Source organism: Priapulus caudatus, unplaced genomic scaffold (assembly GCF_000485595.1).
Source record: "Priapulus caudatus unplaced genomic scaffold, Priapulus_caudatus-5.0.1 Scaffold371, whole genome shotgun sequence".
Taxonomy (NCBI): domain Eukaryota; kingdom Metazoa; phylum Priapulida; class Priapulimorpha; order Priapulimorphida; family Priapulidae; genus Priapulus; species Priapulus caudatus.
This window is the reverse complement of record NW_014577432.1, coordinates 224,048-237,192: the sequence shown is the minus strand read 5'-3', so window position 1 is coordinate 237,192 and position 13,145 is coordinate 224,048. Positions and strand designations below refer to the sequence as shown.

The 13,145-nt window shown below is 48.2% G+C and overlaps 1 protein-coding gene across 3 annotated transcripts in view; it reads left to right on the top strand.

The window, feature by feature from the left end:
- LOC106809643 (LRP2-binding protein-like) overlaps nucleotides 1-13,145 on the top strand; it is a 28,529-nt gene that overhangs the window by 10,884 nt on the left and 4,500 nt on the right. For all 3 annotated transcript variants that reach the window (XM_014812808.1, XM_014812806.1, XM_014812807.1), the window contains 2 exons: nucleotides 3,938-4,165; nucleotides 12,257-12,370. In XM_014812808.1, the coding sequence (XP_014668294.1) occupies nucleotides 3,941-4,165; nucleotides 12,257-12,370 (339 nt within the window). In that variant the 5' untranslated portion in view covers nucleotides 3,938-3,940. The remainder of the gene's footprint in view (nucleotides 1-3,937; nucleotides 4,166-12,256; nucleotides 12,371-13,145) is intronic.

The window sequence follows — 13,145 nt, the reverse complement described above, 5'->3', positions numbered from 1 at the left end:
TTATCGTCAAAAATAGGCGGAAAGTGAGTAAAGTTAAGAAAGCACTCGACTTGGTGAGTAAATTACATTTCGTGTTTATCACCATAATTTTTTTATTGAGACAGTTCAAAGTTCCTCTAGGGCCAACACCAATGCACACCCGTGCCCAGCACGCCACGCACGCCACGCGTGAATAAACCCGAAGCAGATGAAACGGCTTTGTTGCAAATAAGCGTAGGGCAAAAAATCGGCCGTAAGTGAGAGCCACAACTGGAGGCATGCGAGTCACCCGCGCGAGTATTCACGCCCAGCGAAAACTACAAGTCTACACTGCCCATGCGTCCTCGTGATGTGAACCCTGCGCGCTCCTTAGCTGCCCTGCCAGAATGTAAACTAAATATGTAACTGAATATGTATACCTTGCTGAGAAAATCTTTGCCGACACTGTCTCTGGCCGGCGTTACAGATAATGTTGTCGAGTTCCTTGTATGGCCGCCTCTCTCCTGCTTGCATCGGTCTCGCGCGCTCTCTCTCTCTGCTCTCGCTCTCTCTCGCCTCTCTCTCGTCTCTCGCTCCGCGTCTCGCTCTCTCTCTCTCTTCATTCTATCTATCCTCTCATCTCTCTTGCTGTCCTCTCTCTCTCTCTCTCCTCTCTCTCTCTTCGTCTCGATTCTTCTCCTCTCGTCTCTTCTCTCTCTACCTGCTCTCTTCTCTGCGCTCTCTCTCGTCTTCATCCTCGCTCTAGCTTTCTACCTCTCCTCTCTCTCTGCCCTCTCTCTCCTCTCTCTCTCTCTCTCTCTCTTCTCTCTTCTTCCTGTCTGTGCTCGGGCTGCGGTCCGTTGTACTTACAGGTGGTACGCTAATTTAGAGATCTATGCGCGTCGTCGCGTGGCAAGCTGCCAGGTCCGATTTCGATAAAGAATGACTGCAAATAACACAAATTCCATACACTACTAAAGTCTTCTTGTGTATGTATGCTCTAGATTTCGACTAATAGATCCACGGTGAATATCGTTAAAATGCCTCCTTGTTGCAACGTGATGCTATCTCACGCGGACGTTAACACATCAGCTAGTTGCCACAAGCTCACTGAAAAGATAGTTGTTAACGAGTATACATAGCCAGAAGTACCTGTGTATCTTCTCGGCGCCAGTCACCCGATATATCGTAGTAGTTTCAGGAGGGTCGCCTCCATACAACCGGTCGCGGGACTGGGGAAGCGCGGCAGGTGGGAGGTGGGTGAGAGCGTGAGGGGGTGCGAAGCGCGGGGGATGGGGGAGCGCGGAGTGGGGGAGCGAGGGGGTGGGCGAACGAGGGCGTGGCGCGAGCGTGCGGCGGTGGGGACGCGCGGAAAGTGGGGAGCGAGGGGTGGGGAGCGGGTGGGGGGAAGTGAGGGTGGGCCGAGCCGGAGGGTGGCAGCGGGGAGCGGCATGGGGAGCGAAGTGAGTGGGGAGCGCGGGTGGTGGGAGCGCGAGAGTGTGGGAGCGGGGGTGGGAGCGAGGTCGGTGGGGAAGTGAGGAGGTGGGGACGGCAGGCTGGCGGGTGTGGGGACCGAGGGGTGAGGGAGTAGGGTAGGCGGAGCGCAGGTGGGAATGTGGGTGGCGGAGCGCGGCGTGTCGCGGACTCCTCGACTGTGGGCGGAGCGCGGGGGTGGAGTGTGGGTGGCGCGAGCGTAGGCGCGGGTGGAGTGTGGGTGGCGGAGCTAAGGGTGCGTAGTGGGTGACTGTTAGCGCGGGGGTGGCAGTGTGGGCTAGCCGGAGCTAGCGCTGGGGGTTTGGATGGGCGTGGCGGAGCGTTGAGGGTGGGCGCGAGCGCGGGGGTGGGGAGCGCGCGGGATGGAGTGGGGTGGCGGCGAAGCACAGGGCTGTGGGGAGCGCAGGGTGCGGGGCGTGGAGGTGGCAGCGGGTGGCGGAGCGCCTGGCGGATGGAGTGTGCGGTGGCGCGCAGCGTGGGGGTGGGGATGCTGGGGTGCCGGCAGCGCACAGGGTGTGGAGTGGGTGCGGAGTGCGGGGTGGGTGTAGTGCGCGATGCTAGCGGCGGGCGTGGAGTGTGGGTGGCAGCAGCAGTCGGGGAGTGGAGTGTCGGTGGCGCGAGAGAGAGAGAGAGCGAGAGAGAGCGAGAGAGAGAGAGAGAGCGCGCGAGACCGATGAAGCAGGAGAGAGCGGCATACAAGGAACTCGACAAATTATCTGTAACCCGGCAGAGACAGTTCGGCAAAGATTTTCTCAGCAGGTTTACATATTCAGTTACATATTTAGGTTTACATCTGGCAGGCAGCTAAGGAGCTGGCAGGGTCACATCACGAGGACGCATGCAGTGTAGACTTGTAGTTTTCGCTGCCGTGAATACTCCGCGCGGGTGACTCCATCCTCCATTGTGGCTCTATTACCGCCGATTTTGCTACGCTTATTTGCAACAAAGCCGGTTTCTCTGTTCGGGTTATTCACGCGTGCGTGCGTGCGTGCTGGGCACGGGTGTGCGTATTGGTGTTGGCTCCAGAGGCACTTGGAACGTCTCAATAAAAAAAATTATGGTGAATAAACACGAAATGTATTTACTACCAAAGTCCTAGTGTTTCTTAATTTACTCACTTTCGCCTATTTTTGCCGATAACTTCCTGGAAATGCCGTTCATATGCTCCTCTACAACACATATGAGTACACGGCTCTTTATTCTTGTTGTTTGTGTACAGCGGCGTGTGTGTGGTGTACTCATGTGTAGGCCATTGTATCTCATGATATACAATGATTATTTAGTAGACGAGTTGATAGTGGGCAAAATAAGAATAAGGTAGATATTTAATGTAGACTTTGAGTAGAGGAAATGGGTGTAAATCAACTGGGGTTTTGCTATAGACGAAATTGGGAATTTCACATTAGACGAAATGGGAGTAGACCAACCGGGCATAAACCATTGTCATGTGGGTATGATGTCATACAGATCGGCCGTTGCCACAGCAACGTGAACATCGAAGAGGGAACGCAACTGTGCAATACGCATGTCAGCCAGTAGTGAATGTTCACTATAGTTTGTTGTGATAGAATTAATCGCGTGAACAGTGTGGTGAAGTATTCTGGCATTTTAGAGTTACAGTCTGTGGAATAAGCCTTCTTATTCTATAGTTTTTCCGATTCCACTTTCTCCCTGCCAGGTGTCGAATCAGTATATACCACCGTACGTTACTATGTTTTTAATCCCCTGCGCAGCAGAGTAAATACGCTAAGTAAACTATTTAAATACTATATACCAACGTATTGTAACGGCATTTCTAGTATTTAAAACATTGGCGTCGCAAGATGAAAATGCGGTTAAAATCATCACTGGGAAGTATTTAGATACGAGAATATTTCTCGATCATATATAGTCGGTAATGTCTTAGCGCCAATTCAAAATACATAATATATATTTATAATCATAAATTGCATAATAATAGATAACATCAAGAGCTAAACATACTTCTCGTATATATATATTTATCAGTTCTTGGTAACATTATATATATCAGGAGTGTATAATAGGGTATCCCTATTATACACTCCTGATATATATACATATATCAATATCTGTAACACACGCGCGCACACACGCACACGCACACGCGCGCACACACACGCACACGCACACGCACACTCACACGCACACTCACACGCACACGCCCACGCACACGCACACGCCCACGCACACCAGCCAGGCACACACACACACACACACCCACACCCACACACACACGACACACACACCCACACACACAATATATTATATATATATATATTAATACTATATATATAATATATATATATATATATGACAAACGATTGATCTATATATCTATTTTTCGATCAATCGATAAATCGGCTGCAGGCTTGCCGCTACTAGGCCTATTTGTACGTGTTTGTATGGTCACATCCGCCCATAGTACAATATTCCGCACTATTTTCTCTCTCTCGCTCACTCGCAGGTCATGGAGCTGACTAAAGACTTAACGACGGAGGTGCTACCTGGCAGCCGCACCAGCATCGTTGAAAAGGTTGCCAAGGAAGAGAAACTGAAGCCAGGCGAAAATCAGTCGTTGCTGTGCAACGAAGAGTACTATCTGGCGGAGGAGGTGGAGGAAATATTGCGGAGCAGAGTGAGAGAGGGATGCGCTGGTGCCGAGTTCCAACTGGGGCAGTTTCTTTTCGAGAAGGTTAGTGTAAGCTCTACTATCATACACACGTGCTGTAAAGTAACCCTTTATCAGAACTAGTATATATATACGCATATGAAACGCATCTCGCAATAGGCAGAAACACGGCGATAAACAAAGAAAATTGTCTCGCTGCCCTAACCCGTATCTCCGCGGTTTACCATCTCCGCACCATCCCCGCAAAACACGAGTGAGCTTCCGAGAACAATCAGGTAAACGAGTAGCGGCATGCAGGCAATAATTATCAGAATAAAACGGGGAAAGTGCGACATTGCTTTTTGATCAGTGTGGTGATCCCGGTGACCATGTACCTAGTAGTGCACGACATGTGTATACATATAGATGTCGATGTGTGCCGTCTGTCTACAGTCTGTAGCTGGTCTACTGGTCCAACGGTCATGTACAGTTACGCAAACATTTCACGTCTGTTTTGACGGCGCGATGCTGTAATTGCCCGCAGGGCGAGCGAGAAGGCAGCGTTTCGCGGCATCTCAGGCACGTATTAGCAGCCGCGTCGCCGGGGAACCCAATATCAGATCATCCATTAAAATCAGAACAGTAGCTGCATGGTTACTTATATATATGTGCATGCGCAGCAGGCGAACAGGTGGGCAGGCAGCCTTGGGTAGGTTGCAGCATTCCGTTGTCAGCTGGAATATAATATGTATGCAAATATTACATGCGCTTGTTGACAGGTGTGCAGCTGTTTTGCATGTTGACTGATGTTACACATTAAAGCCGCACAATGCGCGTCCAAACGCTAATTTCTCCAGTACTAGACTAGCAAATACTTCGTGACATGCATAATCACACTACCTTATGACAAAATAAACTCTAGTTGCTCCCATTTCACTGCGCATTTGCTTAAAACCCACAAGAAAGAGGTGAGAAAACTGGCATTCTGGCGCAAACGCCGACTTGTTTGCCAAACAATTTAGCCTCGAAGTGTTTAGGTGACGTCACATGTTTTTATCTTTGCTACACCCGTACCGCTGTACCGCAGAACCGCTGCACGTTTGCTTGGGGAAACTGTCAACAACATCGGAGAATTTGAACAGCACTGGAGGTATTTTCAAATACCTTTTATAAGACAACGCGCAGTGAAATGGGAGTAACTAGAGTTTATTTTGTCATGAGGTAGTGTGATTATGCATGACACGAAGTATTTGCTAGTCTAGTACTGGAGAAATTAGCGTTTGGATGCGCATTGTGCTGCTTTAATATGTGGCTAATGTAATGTGGGTTCACATAATTGAGGAGTGGAGGATTCTTGATTATATGTCCCAAGAGGAGATATGTATAATGTATATGTATATATATATACAAAATTGTGTGTGTGTGTGTGTGTGTGTGTGCGTGTGTGTGTGCGTGTGTGTGCGTGTGTGCGTGCGTGTGCGTGCGTGTGTGCGTGCATGCGTGCGTGCGTGCGTGTGTGAAAGAAATAGAAAGTGTGTGTGTGTGTGTGTGCGTGCGTGCGTGCGTGTGTGCGTGTGTGTGTGTGCGTGTTCGTGTGCGTGTGCGTGAACGTGTGCGTGTGCGTGTGCGTGCGTGTGCTTGTGCGTGTGCGTGTGCGTGTGCGTGAGCGTGTGCGTGAGCGTGTGCGTGTGTGTGTATGTGTGTGTTTGTGTAAACGTATATAGACCGAGACCCATGTGATTAGAACCGTACGTGGAACTGACCCTTTAAATTCTACTCAGTTACACGCAGAAAAATACATCACACACATAAGCGAAGAGGTTTTGTAAGCTGAGTAAGTGCTTAATTAGCACGCACCACGTGTGGTGGGATTTCTGCCGCCTATAGTCTAGCATGGCGGAGCGGCCGCGCTTCTCACGCGCTAGTATTCATTATTTACTATATATAACTTCTTACAAACACGGTCGTGTAGAGAAAACAACGTTGAGTGTTTTGCAGTCGGTAAGGCGAGACTTGCGTCCGGGTGCTGCTGCGTTCACACAGGAAATATACGAAGAGCCCTGCCTCCACTTATATCGTTACCAACGCGCCTATGTACGCTGACACATTAGCAGCAGCGACAGCAGCAATATCAGTAGACTTGTATCAAAAATAGCAGCGGTCAATAATGTCGTCATTTCTTATTGTTTGGGTTGAGTTATCTGTCCTTGGTAATAGTAGCTGTACTAGTAGAATCGGCAGCAGCGGCACTACTACCACCACCATCATCATCAACATTATCACCACCATCGCCGCCGCCGCCGCCGCCGCCACCACCACCACTGCACACGCCGGGGACGGCGGCAGCGACGATGACGACAGCAGCAGTAACAGTAATAGGTAGTAGTAGCAGTAGCAGTAGCAGTAGCAGTAGCAGTAGCAGTAGCAGTAACAGTAATAGTAGCAGTAGCAGTAGCAGTAGCAGTAGCAGTAGCAGCTAGCATAGCAGTAGCAGTAGCAGCTGAGCAAGTAGCAGTAACAGGTAATAGGCTAGCAATAGCAGTAACAGTAGCAGTAGCAGTAGGCAGTAGCAGTAACAGTAATAGGTAGCAATACGCAGTAGCAGTAGCATAGCCAGTAGCAGGTGGCAGTAGGGCGGCAGGTAGCAGTTAGCAGTAGCAGTAGCAGTAGCAGTAACAGTAGCATAGCAGTAGCAGTAGCAGTACGTAGCACTTGGCAGTGGCTAGGCAGTAACAGTAGCAGTAGCAGTAGCAGTGGCAGTAGCAGTAGCAGTAGCAGTAGCAGTAGCAGAACAGTAGCAGTATACAGTAGCAGCTAGCAGTAAGCAGTAGCAGTAGCAGTAGCAGTACATAGCAGTAGCAGTAGCAGTAGCAGTAGCAGTAGTAGTATAGTAGCACCAGCAAGAGTAGCAGCCGCAGCCGCAGCAGTAGTAGTAGCAGCAGTTGCATCATCATCATCATCATCATCATCATCATCATCAGCAGCAGCAGTAGTAACACTAGTAAGGGCAACAGCAGCAGCAACAGCAATGACACCAACAGCAGTGGTAACTCACCCATAGACTTGAAGTCTCGGGTGGCATCGCAACAGCTGCAGGTGGTCGGCTGGATGTTGTAACGTAGCAAAACCACAGAGTTCTATTGGGTAACGTAGAGATGTAGATTAATTTTTGTTAGGGAAATAAGTGCGGCAACAAGGGTAGTAAACAAGGAAAACGTGCGACTAAAAACAACGTTAAGATGATATTTATTGATGGCATAATTCTTTTATTGCGCTTTCTAATAGATGTGACAACATTAAATATTCATGAGCAATCATAGAAAGAGTAATAAACCAGGCCGGGAGATGGCTACGTGCCAAATAACCGTCGTAACATACATAGAATAAACCGATATATACATTATATTCAACGTTTTGGTTAATCAAAGCCTACCAAGAAAAACATCCCTACAATGTTGCTTGCGTGGCGGATGTTATTAATTGCTGAACCATGGATGCGCTGCTTTCAGGTTTCTTTTCTGGCACGTATCAGCAACCTGATCATGCTGTAGGAAGCATTTACTACTGTGACTAGCATAGCCAATGAAAGAAAGTGCAAGAAATAATAAAAAAGAAGAGGAGAGAGAGAGAGAGAGAGAGAGAGAGAGAGAAGGAGAGAGAGAGAGTGGGTGTGTGTGTGTGTGTGTGTGTGTGTGTGTGTGTGTGTGTGTGTGTGTGTGTGTGTGTGTGTGTGTGTGTTTAAAGGAATTAGTAGTATCCTTGACCACGTTGTGAATGACTACTACCGTGGTGCTCAGGGTAACCTTTTTACCTTTACTTCATCATCATCCCCCGTAGGCGGCAACACAGATCGGTTACTTAATTGGTCTTATTCACGCTAATGACTCATTACCTGTAATTAAGAGTTACGACTATCGGCTGATAGGCATGAAAAGGCAGCCGGATCTGTTTGTTTGCCGCAACGCGAGCGCAGTTAGGCGTTAAAGTGTAGAGCCGCCTGCCTGCCTGCTTGTCAGATTGCAGTATAAGCATAGGCATAGTATCAAGAGCTAATAAATACCTATTATTAGGATTATTAGGTATTTATTAGCTCTTGATAATGATAGTATAGGCATGAAAGTTTATATCCGCGGGCCTGGCTGTGGCGATGCGCCAGACCATAGGCGTGACTATCTGCGGATGACATCTGTAAGCTAATTTACAAACCCATGCAAGAGCGTTCTGAGTGAGCGTGCTTCTACTGTAAATGTAGGAGTAATGAGTAGTAGAGGCAGCGAGTGGTCCAGCGAGATTTTTGATGCTTCATATTACAAAGCTGATTGGCTAGAGCTACACGTTAATAAACCCTGACGAGTCATTTAGCTTACTAGTGCATATCTCAACCCGAGAACTCGGTCGTGATGGCTGGTAAAGAAATCGCTCCAATTATGTGATATTGGTCGCTATTCTTGGCATGGGTTGCCAGTAGAGGGTCTAGGCGACAGCCAGCCGTCACTGTGGTTAGGTCAGTGTTAGCTCACGCTCCGTGCTCAGCAGGAACCTCACCGTGTGCGGGGTCGATCTCACTGAGTCTTCGGTCTCGCGAGGCGGTGAGGAAAATATCTGTCGTGTTTGATAATTTTTGTCTCGCGAGGCTGAACTCACTGCTGGCGCATGCGTATTTAGTTATTCCGAAATGGCTGCGCATTTTGTTTGGTTCAGACGTGCACCCGCTCCAATGACCGCTTCGTGCCGCCGTGCACCAGACTGTGGCACCCGCGGTGAGACTCCTGCATCCATTCATCCATCCATCTATCCATCCATCCATCCATCCATCCATCCATCCATCCATCCATCCATCCATCCATCCATCCATCCATCCATCCATCCATCCATCCATCCATCCATCCATCCATCCATCCATCCATCCATCCATTTATCCATCTATCTATCTATCTATCTATGCATTCATCCATTTATCCATCCATCCATCCATCATCCTTCTCCATCCAGTATCCATCTCCCTCCATCCATCCGATCCGTCTATCTAGCTCTCTGTTTCTCTCTCTCTCTCTCTCTCTCTCTCTCTCTCTCTCTCTCTCTCTCTCTCTCTCTCTCTTTCTCTCTCTCTCTCTCTTACTCACTCGCTCTCTCTCCCCTCTCTCTCGCCCTACTGCCTTGCTTGCTACGTCATACACCAACACCATGCATGGCTCGGTCGTCACACTGCCATTTGTAAAGAGAGCCCTCCTGTGAATCAAGGCCGAGCACACAATAGCTATACGCCATCACAATGGATGCGTGCGCGCAATTAGGTGCAATCAGTCGGTAATAAATCAGCGGGCAGGTCAGCAGAGCGCTCTCTCTCGTTTCCTCTTTCACTCTCACCCGCCATCCCCCTTTCTGTCTTTAGCTCTCTCTCTCTCTCTCTCTCTCTCTCTCTCTCTCTCTCTCTCTCTCTCTCATCGCCCTCCCTCTGTTTCACTCATGCATTCCCATCCTCCCGGCAACAGTTGTCGCGCAGAGGCAGTGCGCCTCGCACGCGCCTAAGCGATCGATCTTCTGGTTTTCTCTGACAGGTTCCCACGCTCTCTGGTCCGTTTCCACGACCACGGTGATAATGGGGCTGCGTATACTTTTCCCTGTATTTGAATATGTACGTAGAATTTAGGTGTGACTATATAATGGTACGAGGGAACGGCAACGGGCTGTGCATTGCGTATAGATGTACAGACACGAACTGTCCCTGCTTACCAGACTAACAACCCCCTTGTCGTTTTCTCTCGCTCTTACTCCTACCTTCTCTCTCTCCGTCCCCATTGTTCTCTCTCTTCCCCTCTTTCTCTCGCTCTCTCGCTCTCTCACTCTGTCGCTCTCACCCCTTCTCTCTCTCTCTAACGCGCGCGCGCGCTCTCTCTCTCTCTGTCTTATCTGTCTCTTTCTCGCTCTCTGCCTGTCTTGTCTATCGCTTGTCCCTCAATATCTCACATATATTGCTCCGCCTATTATCGACTAGCAGGAAATTTCTCCGGGTAGGTCGGCCGGGGCTACGTGTCACCATTGTGAGGCTGGAAAGACCCTAGCTCCTTGTTGGCCCAGAGAGATAACTAATCGCAGCAATATTTACCTTGTAGCAGCTTTATCGATATGTCTAAGTCCTTAATTTTATCGTCGCGTACGTATTATGGAGGCCGTGGTAACGACGTAGGGGGACAGACACCGTTATTATATAATAGATGATAGACATAATCAAGAGTCCATAATAGAAAATTTTCTATTATGGACTATTGACATAATACAATGCTATGTAGATAATGGGAAGTTGTAAATGTAAATGGGAATAATATGTAAATGGGTGAGATGTAAATCGGTGAGATGTAAAATGTAAAATGTGAGATGTAAATGTAATATGTAAATGGGTAAAATGTAAATGAGTAATATGTAAATGGGAAGTTTGTCTCACCGCAAACATTACGCGATGACGGTGTGTCGTTGCCTGAGGTCAGCTCTCATCCCACTCGTTGCCAGCTCGTCTGTTATCTCTTTTAATGGCTCAGAGTACTGCGACTACTCTGCGAGTACCAGAGGTTCTCCGACTCGCAATGCACACACAACAAAAGGCATAAGGTGAGATCATCGGAGGCTTGTAGCCAGCAAGGCAGCTGGTACACCACCTGCATCACGGGCGGTGACACTATGGGGAGCGTCAGTAACTAGTTTTAAATAGTTATAGGTGGTTGATGCGGCACGCACAAGGCTCTCGCGTTACGATTATATACAACCATTATATTATAGACAATTGTAATTTCTCGAAAATTCCTTTGAATTAAATTCTCTTGAAGGAGAAACTTGGTATACACTTCTCCTTAGCAAAACACCTCTTATACAAACTCCTCTGCAGCTGACGTCTCTGACGAAATTCTGCTTTTAAATTTATATCTCGCAAGTTCGACTTAAGCAATTATTGAAGCTCATTCTGGAAGCAATATTGCACGAGCTTTGTCATACGAGCCGGATTGAAAATTCCTTGTACAAACAAATAGGACTGTGTCGGCGGCGGCGGCAGCTGCTCTATTTCGTGCGTGTCACCGGGCGTGCATTCGTGCAGAAGGGAAGAGCAGGTGTTGCTCAGCGAGGCACGCATTGAGGGCAGGTGGGGACAGGTGGGTCAACGCGGGAGAGACAGCTGCATTTATGGGGCAAAATGTAAACACGAATTATCAAAAACATTGATACGTGAGTCTTAAATAAATTGTGGCTTCTCTGGTCAATTAGTGCGGTCTCTTTCACTCCCCCTCTTTATTCCTCCCCTCTCTCTTTCTCCCTCCCTTCCTGCCCTCTCTCCAACCTCTACCTATCTCTCTCCTTATCCCTGTACTATCTTGATCTCTCTTTCACTCTACCACCTATCTGTCTTTTTCTCTTTTTCGCGCCCATACCCTCCTTCTGTTTTTCTCGGCTCCTCTCCCTCTCGCTCGCTCGATAACCCTCATACTAAACCACACGTAGCACACTCGATAAACCACACGTAGCGTCCCTCCAGGGCATTAGCACGAACACGTCATTTACCAGCAAGAGAGGAGGCCGAGCACATCACTGGCACGTGGAACGTTTCATTAGTAAAATGATGGTAAATAAACACGAAACGAAATGTGTTTCTCTATCTCGTCTATTAGTAATAATGCCGTTCGGTTGTTCATCTGCCACACACAATTTCACCGCACGCTCGCCACTGCGCACAACGAATAGAAATATAGATTTACGATCGTGTTATTATTGATACGTTCCATGTGCCTATGGAGCACATGAATTCAGCCAGCACTTCGCCTCTGCGCTTCACTCCACGCGGCTGAGCACCAGGCACGAGGCTGCTTCACAAGTGTGTGTGCTACTGTTTGTAATCGCTCCCTGTGTGGGGGCGTGATGAGTATGGTCGGGCCGGGAACCTGCCCGTGGCTGTGACACTGCGGCCACCTTCCGCGTACGGCAGGTGTGTCTGCCGATAAGCTGACCAGCTGATAAAGGAACGACACATCGTAACGCCGAAATGAGCAGCAATGGGAACACAACAAAGTGGATGAGTGTTGCTCACTCTCTATAGACGACTGTTGTAAGTGTGAAGCTACTATAAGTAAGTAGACTGACACAAGAAAACCTAATTAGACCAAAATCAATCTAGGCTCTTGTTTGCTGCAGGGTGACTACGATATGGCGAGGTTAGAATTTGAAGCCATACAGAACAAGGACATGAGAGCGCGCTACCAGCTAGGTGTCATGTGCTACGACACACTTGGAGATAAGGAGAATCCGGTATGTGCTCTTTTACATAGTTACCCATACCTCTCTCTCCATCTGTCTTTCTCTCTTTCTTTCTCCCTCTCTCACTCTCATTTTCTCTCTTCTTCTCGCTCCTACACCCCTTCTCTCTCTATCTCTCACTTGTTCTCTCTCTCTCTTTCTCTCTTTCTTCATTCCTCTCTTTCTTTTTCTTTCGCTCTCTCCCTCTTTTTTTCTTTCTTTCACTCTCTCTCTCTCTCTCTCTCTTTCGCTCTCCATCACAATTACTCTCTCTCTCTCTCTTGCTTGCTCTATCTCTCGCTCTTTATCTAGCTATATCTGTCTGGCTATCGATCGATCGGTCAGTTAATTCGTTCGTCCGTCCGTCTTAATCTTAATCTTCCGTGTTCTATTGCTGCTCTTCTGATCAATTTCTTCCACATCACTGATTCCTATTCACTCTGTAGCAATGCAGGAATTTGGCATTCGGGGAGGAGGGATGGTGACAGACCGTTAACAATCAGATGTCTATGTAACCTCGGGGATTTCACGTAGTGGCCCGTGCTGTACCATAATTGCACCTTTGTAAACGGAATTGCATAGTGAGTGCAGTCCATATCATTCATGCAGTTTCATACCATAACCTAATTCTACCCGACCGCTCTCATATATATATATATATATATATATATATATATATATATACTAGTATACGTGGTCGTGGTCGTCGTGTCGTGTGTCCGGTGGTCGTCGTAACGTCGTACGGTCGGACGGTTACGACGTACCGTAGGCCGGTAGTCGTACGTAC